At 30.1% G+C, this 13,066-nt stretch overlaps 1 protein-coding gene and 1 pseudogene across 1 annotated transcript; both read left to right on the forward strand.

The window, feature by feature from the left end:
* Positions 1-562: 562 nt before the first annotated feature.
* On the forward strand, positions 563-2,169 carry LOC124916026 (annotated as a pseudogene).
* An 8,937-nt stretch (positions 2,170-11,106) lies between these two features.
* Positions 11,107-12,597, forward strand: LOC124914217 (leucine-rich repeat extensin-like protein 4). The gene has a single exon (XM_047454720.1). The coding sequence runs from the start codon at positions 11,127-11,129 to the stop codon at positions 12,453-12,455; it is 1,329 nt and encodes a 442-aa protein (XP_047310676.1). The 5' UTR covers positions 11,107-11,126; the 3' UTR covers positions 12,456-12,597.
* Positions 12,598-13,066: the final 469 nt, after the last annotated feature.

A 13,066-nucleotide genomic window follows, 5' to 3' on the forward strand; every position in this document is an offset into this window, starting at 1 on the left:
TAGAAATTTGGCTTCGTTTGCAAAGGGCTAACACCTACAGTATCTATTCTATATAAAAATATTAGAATTTTTTTGATTTTAGATGCGAAATAAATGGTTTTTTGACCATTGAAATTCATCATTATATATACTAAAATTCGCCAAGTATTTTATTAGTATGTTTTATCATATGGATTATTTCTAAACAATTAATCTTTTCATTAAACCTTTCATTTTTTTTATAATTATATAAAAACTGTATCTCAACAATCAAATATTTATTTTTGGATTCAGATAAATTTAGTACACTGAATCGATAATTCGAATCAATATAGATGTTTACCGAATTATATTGTATGGTTGTGATTAAACTACACTTTAATTCATTGTACTCAGAAATTAAAAAATTAGGCCAATGGCAACATTATAACATGTTTTTGTCAGTACAATGCCAACTCTAAACCTAACAATGGACCACTTCAATAATGTGACACCCTTTGGTTATAAATAAATGTACCCTTCCATATGACTTTGTTTTTAATATTATTGTACAAAATAGAGGTTCATTTGATCAAGAGATACCATGATATTCTTGAAAGTGTTTTTCTATTTCCTCCTCCTCCCTTTGATTATTGTCCGACTACTCGTTCAAGTCCGGCTAAGGCGACGTCTCCCACCGGGCCCCATCTCGTTGCCGATCATCGGAAGCCTCCTCAAGTTAGGCGATAAACCTCACCAGTCCTTGACGCGCTTGGCCGAAACATATGGCCCAATAATGTCGTTAAAGTTAGGTCATATGACTACCATAGTAGTTTCATCCCCATCCATGGCTCAAGAAGTCCTCCAAAAACAAGACATTTCATTTTCCAATAGGTGCGTTCCGGATGCTTCTCGTGCATGCGATGAATACAAGTTCTCTGTTATTTGGCTGCCCATAAACGACCGATGGAGGAGCCTTCGAAAGCTCGCTCATACCCACGTATTCTCCGGAAGAGTACTTGATTCCAATCAACATGTCCGCAGTAAGAAGGTGGAGGAGCTTATCACCCACGTCCGAAAATGCTGCCACGATGGTGTGGCAGTGGACATCGGCAAGGCGGCCTTTCAGACCACGTTGAATGTGCTTTCCAACATTCTTTTCTCGGTTGATTTGACCAATTCCGAAAGCAACGAGGCCCAAGTCTTCAAGGATTTGATTTGGAACATTATGGAAGAGACCGGAAACCCAACCTAGTTGACTATTTTCCGGTACTACGTTGCATCGATCCGCAGAGGATACGCAAACATATGACATTATATTTTTCGAAATTGTTGGATTTGTTAGGAGAAATTATTGATAAGAAGATGGTAGCGATGAAAACCTTGTCGATGGATATTTCCAATGGAGGCGATGTAGTTGACGCACTTATTAAGATTTCTCAAGAGAACACCAAGGACCTAGACATGCAACACATAAAACACATGTGTTTGGTTAGTACTTCCTTATTTTTATCTTATATATATATTGATATGCATTTTAGCAATGAATCCTAAAATTGAAAAATAACTTTTTAGTTTGTTTTTGTCATAGGATTTTTTTGCTGCCGGGACAGATACAACCTCGAGCACAATAGAGTGGGCAATGACGGAATTATTGCGACATCCAAAATCCATGGAGAGAGCAAAAAATGAACTTAAGCAAGTTGTTGGTGTTGGGAAGCAAGTGGAAGAGTTAGATATTTCTGAATTGCCATTTTTGCAAGGTGTTATAAAGGAAACATTAAGAATTCACCCACCAGTCCCATTTCTTGTCCCTCGCCAAGTTTATAAAGAAGTTGATTTGTGCGGCTACACCATCCCAAAAGGAGCACAAGTGTTGGTGAACGTGTGGGCGATAGGTAGAGACCGCAATCATTGGAAGAATCCCATGGAGTTTAAACCGGAGAGGTTTCTTGATTCCAAGATTGATGTTCGTGGTCAGGACTTTGAATTAATTCCTTTTGGAAGTGGACGGAGGATTTGTGTCGGATTATCCTTAGCGATGAGAATCCTTCCGACTGTTTTGGGCTCGTTGATTAATTTGTTTGATTGGAAGATTGAGGGTGAGGTTAATCCGGAGAACACTAACATTGAAGAGAAATTTGGCTTCACTTTGCAAAGGGCTATCCCACTCCGAGCAGTTCCTATTCCTATATAAAAAGATTGGACTTTCATTTTTGTTAAAATTAATGTGATGTAACGTATTAATTTGATATTAGGAGAGAACTGCCAATTTTATTTCAATCAGATATGATCGATTTTATCTCAAACAAATATGAGAAAAATAGTAAAATTATTATATTAATTACTAAGATATATTTCATTTATTTTCTAGTATATATATATATTAAGGTTTTAGAATGCTAGACAAAATCATCAAAATAATAATAAAATATCAATCTCTCAATGTCTCTCTTCAAAATTGGTATCATAATCGACAAAGTCTTCTACCAATCTATCCAAATTCACTACCTCAACAAATATCAATCATCTTATTCTAGTGATTCTGGTACATAAAGATGAAGACCAACTATATTTCGATCTCTTAACCATTGGGAAATTGTAGAGAATTGAGTGAATGAGCCATAGGAAGAAAATGACCTCAATAAAGTCGACATGAAGGAACTAAAGCAGTCCCAACAAGCCAACACAAATTCTCTTTCAAACCTCCAAAGAGTGGTCATTAAAACAATCTTTCCTAGAATCATGCATGTCGGTACAAACAAAGAGGCATGGGAGATCTTATAGAGTGAATTTCAAGGAAATGTGAAAGTTAGAGCAATTAAGCTCCAATCACTACTCAGGAATTCAAAAATACCAAAATGAAGAAGATAGAGACCCTGATGGAGTTCTCGACCAAAATATTTAATTTGGTCAACCAAATGAAATATCACGGTGAAGATGTCACAAATCAAAGAATGGTGCGAAAGATTCTCATATGTCTTCCTAAGAAATACGATCTCATTGTAGCCGTTATTGAAAAAAACAAAGGATCTATCCACACTTACAGTCTAAAAGTGATATCATTCTTAAAATTATTTGAGCAATGATTGTATAGACACTCTGAAAACCCAATAAAGAGTGTATTTAAGTCAAAGCTCAGTACTAGTTGTTGGGTTTTGTCCTCATAGCTGGAGAGACCTAACTTGGTATTGGCTTTATTTAGACCTAGAGTATATAATGTGAAAGTGCATTATGTTTCATTTAGGTTAATTGGGTTTTGAGAACAGCAAGAGATAGATCAAAACAGAAACATATTTAAGAGTTTGGGTAGCATCTGAAGAAGATTCTGTTTGCTGGAGTTTGCAACGTTTAATTGAGTTCAAACGTTGGCAATTTGATGGTTATTTATGGGGCTATGTTCTAAATGGTGAAGATATATTTTCTAAGGCTTCTAAGTCGGTCTAAGAGAAATAATAATTACAAAATTGATAAGGTTGGTTGATCTTACTATTTCTCCTCTTTGTAAGATTATTGTGTGATCTTGATGCAATTGATAAGTGACTCTAATTTGATTATAACTAGAGTGAACCCCTGTTTGTAACCTTATTGATGATAGTAAATTGTTAAGTGGTCTAAATGTCCTGTGGTTTTTTACTCTCAATTTGGAGAGAAATTTTTCCACGCTAAAATTGTCTTTCATTGTTGTTTGAATTTCCTTATATTTTGTTCATCTCTTATATTCAATTAGTTAGAAAAGTGTTATGTTTTGAAGAATACATTTTCTCATCAAAGTGGTATCAGAGCTTGGTTTTATTTGAGTATAAGGATGAATACTAACAGATTCAGAATGGTGAGCTTGAATGAATATAATTATAATATCTGAAAGACTAATATGGAAGATTTAATGTATGTGAAAAGTTTTTATTTTCCAGTGTTCTCTTTAGTTAAGCCTGCATAAAAAAATGTGGATTATTGTAAATGTTTTCACCGACAAGTATGTGGTTATATTCGTCAATGGGTTGATTACAATGTTCTGAACCATGTGATTTATATCACTGATGCTCGTACTCTTTAGAAAATTTGAAGAATTGTATGACAAAAAGACATGTAATAATGAACTGTTTTTGATAAAGCAATTGATGTCCTTAAGGTATCAAGTTGATTCTCCGATGACTGACCACTTGAATACTTTTATGAGAATTATGAATCAATTGAAGACGATGAAACTTAACTTTGATGAAAAAAATAAAGGGATTATGTTTATTTGGTATTCTGCTCCAGATGGTTTTCTCTAAATGGATTTAGTAAAAAGCAGTGTGTTGAATTAAATGATGAGACAAAATACACAAGACTTTTCTTTACAATTTGAGGTCTTGGTCACAGAATTCTGAAGGAGAAGTAAATGGCGAGATGTAAGTAATCGTGTCAAATTTTGTGGGACTTCTAATAAGTGGGCAAATGTTGAGTGTCATCATTGTGGCCTAAAGGGCCATATCAAGAAATAATGTTTTAAATTGAAGAATGAGAATAAGAATAAAACTCAGAACACACTCACTACTTCCAACTACAGAGAAGGTAAAATCATAAAATATTTTTATTGTTGATGATTTCCTTATTGTTTGTTATCATGATATTGAGAATGTTAATGTGTCTTGTGATGAGATGAACTGAATTGTAGATAGTGGTGCTTCTACTCATGCTAAATCACGATGAGATTTTTTCTCTAACATATGTGGCTGGTGATTTTGGTATTTTTCGTATAGGCAATACTAGGGGTGAGCATTGGGTGGTTTAATCCGAAATCCAATCCAATCCGAATCTTAAATACTAATTCGGATTGGATATTTCGGATTGGACTGAGATCGGATCGGATTGAGTTCGGATTGAATTAAATCGGATTGGATTAGGATTATCCAAATTATCCAAACTATCTAAATAAAAATATTTTTTTTAATTAATTTTCTTTAAATTAAATTTCATCTCAATATAATATATATTTTACTTGACAGCGATATTTTTTTTTTTTTGTTTTTATTATTTTTTTCAGATTCAAAATTAAAAATAATAAAAAAATCGAATTTAAAAAAAATTTAATTTTTTTAAAAAAAAATTAAAAAATTAAAAAAAAAATTGTTGACTAATTTCAAGCTGGAATATATAAATATTTTTTAGTTTGGATTATCCAAACCATTTTCAATCCAATCCGTATCCGATCCGTATTAATTAGTAAAATGGTTTGGATTACGGATTGGATAAACTTAGTTTGGATTTAATACGGATCAGACAAAACGGATTGGTTTTACCCATTTGCTCACCCCTAGGCAATACTGGTCAAACTCAAATGGTTGGAATTGGTAATGTTTGTGTTGAGATAGTCAATGAAATTACTCTTGTCTAAAAGGGGTTAAGCATATTCTTGATATTCGTTTCAATCTTTTATTGGGAAGATTGGATGATGAAGACTTATGTAATTCTTTTGTTGGCAGTGAATGAAAGCTTAAAAGGGATTAATGGTTGTTGCTAAAGGTAAGAGATTTTCGAATTTGTATATTGTTCATTCTGAAATATTTAAATGTTACATTAACACTTGTGAAACTGATTCTTCTTTTGAGTTGTGGCACAAACGTTTGACTAATATTAGCGAGAATATGATCTTGGTATGGTTTTCATTATAAAACTATTAATTATCAATCAGAGACTTAGTTGGTATAAAAATTGTATTAAAATTATTTGCTGGTTTTTCTTGAGGAATAAAAGAATTCGGACAAAATCAAGTAACATCCCTTCTACTATGAACTTTTATTTATTTGCTCAAAGAGCTGGACATAAAAAAAATTCCTTGATATTGTTCATCTAGAATCTTTTCATATGTTTAATTTGATGCATTTTTTTTTTAATTATAGTAAGTAATTATCACATAAATATTACACTGGTTTTAATTTTTTTTAATTCTTTTCCTTATTTATAAGTTTGAAATGAAAATTTTATAAATACAAATTCAAATTAACATTTAAAGAGATCAAAATTTATACTCATAATCATTCATGTTTTAACATGATTTGTTTTTACAATATCACTAATTAATTAATTTACATGCATGGTCATCAATAGTCAATCTTGAATCTTGACAATTATGCCAAATTTAAATCTAAATTCTAAGTAATGTGTGCCAATTATTTATTTATTTTATTTCAAATTAACCACAATTATAAACCCGATAAACCAAACAAATTCAAATTAAGTATTATTATTATTATTATTATTATTATTATTATTATTATTATTATATATATATATATATATATATATATATATATATAACCAACTAATTACAAAATCATCGAAATATCTCACCATTAAAAATTACATAATTTATTCTGAATTAAAAAATATTAATATTCTAACCCTCTGATCAGAGTATGCCTGATTTGAAAATTTGAAATTCATTATGTTATTAGATTCCTATAATCCATATATATCAATATTCTTATTGATTTGCGTTCTCGTATTTTTATAGAGCCGGTAAGGGAATTTATAAAAGATGTTATATATATATATATATATATATATAGTATATATACAAAAAAAAAATGATTTAGCTGTGAATTGGTTGATGTATTATTGAAATTGTAAAAATTTGATTGTATTTCTAAGTTTTTTAATTTTTCTAGTTAAATATAATAGATAATTCAAATAATAATATTCTTAATAATTCATATGTTACTTACCACAGCGGCCCGTATCATTGGGTTGTCCTAATCGAATAATATTTTTTTTTTTAAAAATTTAGTTTATTATTTTTAACAAAAAGTGACATAGTTTAGAGGGTTAGAATCTATATTAACATATAGTGACTTGAGAATAAACCTTGTTGGGTGCTATTGATATTAATTTTGGGTGCCTGGTGGGGTCTTAGGGGCGGTCAGCAAGCTTGGCCTAACCTTAGGGCTAGAGCGATTACAAATTTAACTCAGACAGTTGATTCCTTGAGAATGTGAATTTCAAGAGAGCGATAGTTTGAATTGGTTAAATTAAAGTCGATGATATAATTTGTCAATCGGTCTCACCTCAGATTCGGGCCACCACAACTTACTTGGATGATGAACCACTGGCATATTCAAACCTAGAGTCGTCAATTGACTTTACATTTGAGGGATACATTGTGGGTATTGTGTGACTCTAAGCGACTCTAAGCGACCTCTTAATATTAGATTTATTATTGGTTATGTCTTTTTGTTGGCTTTGAACAAAGTTGGACATATTTTCCCTAATATTTTCTTGATTAAGGTGGTTAATAGTGACATTTTTTCTCTAATATTGTGGGCATCGATGACTTTATCAATTTGGATCAATATGTTCAACAGTAGAATAAGTGTTTGATATAATAATAAAATAATACAAAATAATAATAATTCATCAAATTGTTTATATAATAATAGTGAAGATAAAGATCAAAATTCAAAATATTATTTTGCCAATATTTGGTGTTGTATCTGTTGGTGTTTCTCCAACAGGATCCTTGATCAATCTATACATAAAAAGATAATCAAAATACTTAATAATCACCCTATGAAGTTTCATATAAACCTCAAAATAATATAAACTATTGTCATCAACTATATATGAAGTATGAATCTCAAAATAAGCTAAATTTTGACCCAAAAAATAATGAATAACTTAAAAGAAGTTAAAATAAAAGAGACTTAACTAAATTATGTGAGGGACAAGGCTTCAAATCAAACTACAACCTTTGATTTTTGGATAACTATTATTTTATCTAGAAAAGAAACTAGGTTTAAGTTATTACTTACAATGCCACTTTAAATCGTTTTTTTGTCTGATAAAAGCAGAATCAGTTAATTCAAGTAGGAGATGGAGCTTGAAGTGAATTAAAGAGTGTCATTCTTAATGTCTAGAATTAAAAATTAATAATTTACACACATGAAACTAGAAATAGGTAAACCCAATAAAAAAAAACGGGGAGAGGAGAATTGAGAAAGTGGTAAGTGAGAAAAAAAAAAATTATTTTTCAAAAAAACATGATAAATCCTCAGAATTTGCCTGAGTTGTCGAATTGGGTTTAACTGAATTAATTGTATTTTCAATTTTTTAGGTTCACCGAGTTTCAAAGCTATGGTTGATACATTATAATATAACCACACTCTTTCTCTGTGAATAATATGGTATATTTTTTTGTAAAAATTATTATTTGTCCATTAAAGATGATATAACATGAAAAATTGATTGTATGTCAAATCTCAATACATATCTACGTCACCTTACGAATACAGCTAACTATACTATACTAAAATATAAATTAATAATTTTATAAGAAACTTCTAGAGAAAAGAATATATGTTGGAGATTTAGAAGTAGGGTTTGAAGAATGGGATTAATTAATTAATTGGCCCATTGGACTGGGTTTCCCAACAAAATCTATCCCCGGATCTCCTTACATTACTTATTTATTAAAAATAAAATTTCTTTATAAATTCGTAAAAATATTTATTTAAAATAAAAAAAAATTACTTTAAAAATTATTAGTTATAAAAAATATTATCTTATTATCCTCACAAACTTTACTCGATACAATTATTAATGAAATATCGAAAGAAAAACAAACTTTATTAAGGCAAAAAGATCTATTAAAGCTAATGTAGGTAAATCACAACATAAGTTTGTATTCAGAAATAATAATTTGATAAGAAAATGCTATATCATTCACAAAAGATCAACTAATCCAAGAATGGAAAGAATTGGTCAACTTGTGCTAAAGCTAAAGATGGTTTCAATCCCATAATCATTTGATCATTTGTTGTTGTGTTGCTATGTTTGAAATGTGCATAAAAAAAATGTTAATTAATTTATTAAAAATATTTAAGATTTGTTTACAAATCCAGATAATATATTATACCAGCCCAATGAAGGAGGGTGGACCCAAATAAGGCCTTTGAATGGATGGACCACGTGAGAGCCCAAAAGTGTAGGGTGCTTAATTTGTAGCTTAGGGTAAGGGGACCCACCTATATAATACAATTATTGTTCAGACATCTTTCCCTTTCTTCTCCCTACCAAGACATAGACTTAGCTTTTCATTTTTACAAAATCCAAATAATTAATATATATTCTATTTATAAGATTAAATACTACGATATTAATCGTAGTTCAGATTAAGTCAATTCACATCGAAATGCAAGCTTATATTTTTCAAGACTTGTAAACCGAACTAGGTAAGAATCGATAACCACATTAACAACATAAATATGGGAAACGATCTAGACTGACCTACTTCCCATTCATTTATTTTAAAGGATGTTTTTTGGTTGCAGGGCATATCACTTTTATTCATGATTAAAATAATTAAAATAGTAGATTATGAGACTTATAACCAATAGGTTGTTTTTTAATTAAAAAAATTAAGGGATAGAGTACAATGAGATCTTAGACTCATTTTTAATTTCCCAAACTAGCCTCATTTATTTAATCTTTTCCAAACTAACCTCTTTCATTATTTAAACTCATATATATGATAACGTATTATTAAATATATATTATTATATATTTAATTATTTAAATTATTATTTTTTATAATATAATAAATATTATCATCACCTTTATAAATAATTAATATATAATTATTTTAATTATTTCAATATAACGATTTTTTTTTAAATGATTCATACAAATTATAAAATAAAAGTCATTTAAGATAACGATGAAAAAATATAAAAGGAGTGAAACTAATATAACAACTAAATAATTAATAAAACATATTACAATAATCTTATTTTAAAATTATTAACGATTTTTCTGAGAACATCGTTTACTATGTCTCGTATGACCTTCTTGGCCACACCTTTCACAAATTGTGGTCATTCGTAAATTGTTTATTACAGTTCGAATTCATTGACTTTGACCTCGTTTATTTTTCTCCTTTCTCAAATTTTTATTGGAATGAGATTACCATATTTTTCCCAATCATGTGCTAATGAAATGTCCAATATGCTTCGTTAGGCATGAGATGAAATTCATACTGCCACATCTCAGAAAGTGTTGTTAAATTGTGATATGACTCAATGTATTGAGTCTAATCAAACTTGCATACTAAACAACTATCAATTATATGCGAACATGGAACAAAATCATCTGCGCATGTTGATGATATGCTTGTTGTCATCTTTCCAAAAACCTTTATTTTGTTTTGTAACGTACAATAGTCACCTCAAAGATCCCGATTTGTTAATTGTATGGAACAATTTTATGTGATGATGCCTTGCTTTCAATCTTTTCAAATAAATCTCTTGACAACTTACAATAAGTATGGCCATTTTGAAAAGCATTCAAAGTTTTTGTCCGTATTTCTGCAACCTTCTTTACCGAGCGATAATATATATATTTCATCATTGATGTGATCGATAAATACAAACATATATTAATTATTTATAAATGTGATGATAATATTTATTATATTATAAAAAATAACAATTTAAATAATTAAATATATAATATATATTTAATAATAATTTATTATATTAATAAAAAAATAAATATATATATATACCGAGTTAACTAAGTTTGAACAGTGAAAAGACTAGTTTGAAAAAGATGAAACAAATGAGACTAGTTTTCAAAATGAGACTAGTTTGAAAAGTTAAATAAAAAATGAGGTACTTTGAGAAAGTTCTCCTAGTAGAATTACATTGTATTATAAAATATAAATACATTATAAAAAAATTGTTTATCTTTAATTAAAATTGATAATCCACATTGACGTGATAACTTTAAGTAAAGAGTAAATAAAAATGTTCCATTTTCATATTATTAGAACTTACACATTAAATAAAATTAAAATATTTTATCTACCAGAATTAGGGGAGTGAAATTTGGAATTGAAAATGTTCTTAAAAGAATATGATTTTTTTTTTTTCCAAAAATAAATAAATTATATATTCTACATTTTTACCTTTACTATCTACATTTCTTTTAAAGGACAAAGTAGTGGTTGATAGTACTATTATATTCCAAACCCTAAATTAAATCCAAACAAGATTTGAGTATGAAAAGTTGATTTCAAACCATCCCTAAAAATTGAAAAGCAAAAAGTTTCAATTATTATCTCATAGAAGTAGTAGGTTCACAAGAAACCTAAAGAACATAGAATGAATGAAAGAGAATGAAGTATATAAATGCAACCATTTGGAGGATCTCTGTTTTGCAATAAGAAGATGATGATCATCAAGACTCACTTTCTCTCTCTACATTTCCCCATTCTTCTTCTTCTTCAGATTATAATCGCCACCAAAGCTGATTTATTGACAGTCGGCAGCGGCGTTGGTGTCGAAATTGGCATCGGCGGCGGAGGCGGCATTTGGATTGGAGGAGGAGGAGGAGGATCAAATAATGTTCCTGATTCTCCGGCCAATATCCCGTCTGCAAGTCTTGCTCCGGCATATACAGCTCTCCAAGCATGGAAATCTGCAATTAAAGAAGACCCATTTAAGATTCTTGCATCATGGGTTGGATCCAATGTGTGTAATTACAAGGGAGTCTTCTGTGCACAACCTGAACAAGGCTATGGTTTAACCGGTCCCGACGGTCCAATCGTCGCCGGAATAGATCTAAACCGTGCAAATCTACAAGGAACACTTGTAAAAGAACTTTCCCTCCTCACTGATTTATCAATCTTTCATCTAAACAGTAACAGATTCACAGGCACCATTCCTCAAAGCTTTAGTTATCTTTCATCTTTAACTGAACTAGACTTAAGCAATAACCATTTCTCCGGTCAATTTCCAATTTCCGTTCTTTACATACCAAATCTTCTCTACTTAGATCTAAGATTCAACTTCTTCTATGGTTCAATCCCAGAAGATCTCTTTAACAAGAATCTAGACGCAATCTTCCTCAATAACAATCAATTCAGCGGCGAAATCCCATCAAATTTGGGGAATTCTCCAGCATCAGTAATCAATTTAGCCAATAATAAATTCATTGGAAACATCCCTTTTAGTTTGGGTTACATAAACCCAAAATTAAGAGAGATTCTTTTTCTGAACAATCAACTCACTGGCTGCATTCCTCAATCAATTGGGTTATGGCAATATTTGCAGGTTTTTGATGTGAGTTTCAATTCATTAATGGGTCATTTACCTGACACAATTTCTTGTCTTTCGGATATTGAAGTTCTGAATTTAGGACATAATAAACTTTCCGGTGAAGTGCCGGATCTGATCTGTGATCTGAACAGACTTATGTATCTGACTGTTGCTTATAATTTCTTTTCTGGGTTTAGTCAAGAATGCTCCAAGTTATCGTTTAGGAATGTGGGTTTTGATGTATCATTGAATTGTATACATGGGAGGGGAATGCAGAGGCCGGAGCCGGAATGTTCCATTATTCCCGGCGGTGGACTTAATTGCTTGAGAATACCGGTGGTTCAGCCTCTTGTATGTGCAATACTCTTTGATATTCAGAAGAATAGTAATAGAATTCCTTCTTCTTCTTCTTCTCCATGAAAGAGACAGAAGACGCCATTGTTATGGATAACTGTGAAAAGCTTGTCAATGGGAAAACCTATTTAAGTTTACTGTTTTCAATGTAAATTGTAAATTACTTTTTTTTTTAATCAACTTAGAACATTTAATGATGGTAATTCACTTATATATTTGTCCCTTTTTTTTTTCTAATAATATAATGTTTGTCTTTATTATCAAGAGCATGTTTGATGTAGGGGCTACATGAATATATGAATTTTGAAATTAATTTTTTTGGATGAAAAGTTTTTTTTTAGATTTTAAATTAAATTAATAAAATTTTGCTTTGATTTTAATATTAAAATTTTATAATAAATAAATATAATTCTTATAAAAATCCAAAATAAGCCCATGTCTAGGACCCTTTAGCAAGACCCAAATTTTAGACACTCACCTCAAATTTAAATCTGGTCACAAATGTAATGTTATTGTCTAGAGTTATAATGCAATTATTAATATGTGACAAGAGTTGTATTTTTATATAGAACATCACATATTAGAGTAATATCATTGTGATACTATTAAAACTGGATTTTGTTCTATAGTTGATTAAATAATCTTTTTAGATTATTTAAAAAATGTTGATGCACATT

The sequence above is a fragment of the Impatiens glandulifera genome, chromosome 9 (genome assembly GCF_907164915.1).
Source record: "Impatiens glandulifera chromosome 9, dImpGla2.1, whole genome shotgun sequence".
NCBI lineage: Eukaryota > Viridiplantae > Streptophyta > Magnoliopsida > Ericales > Balsaminaceae > Impatiens > Impatiens glandulifera.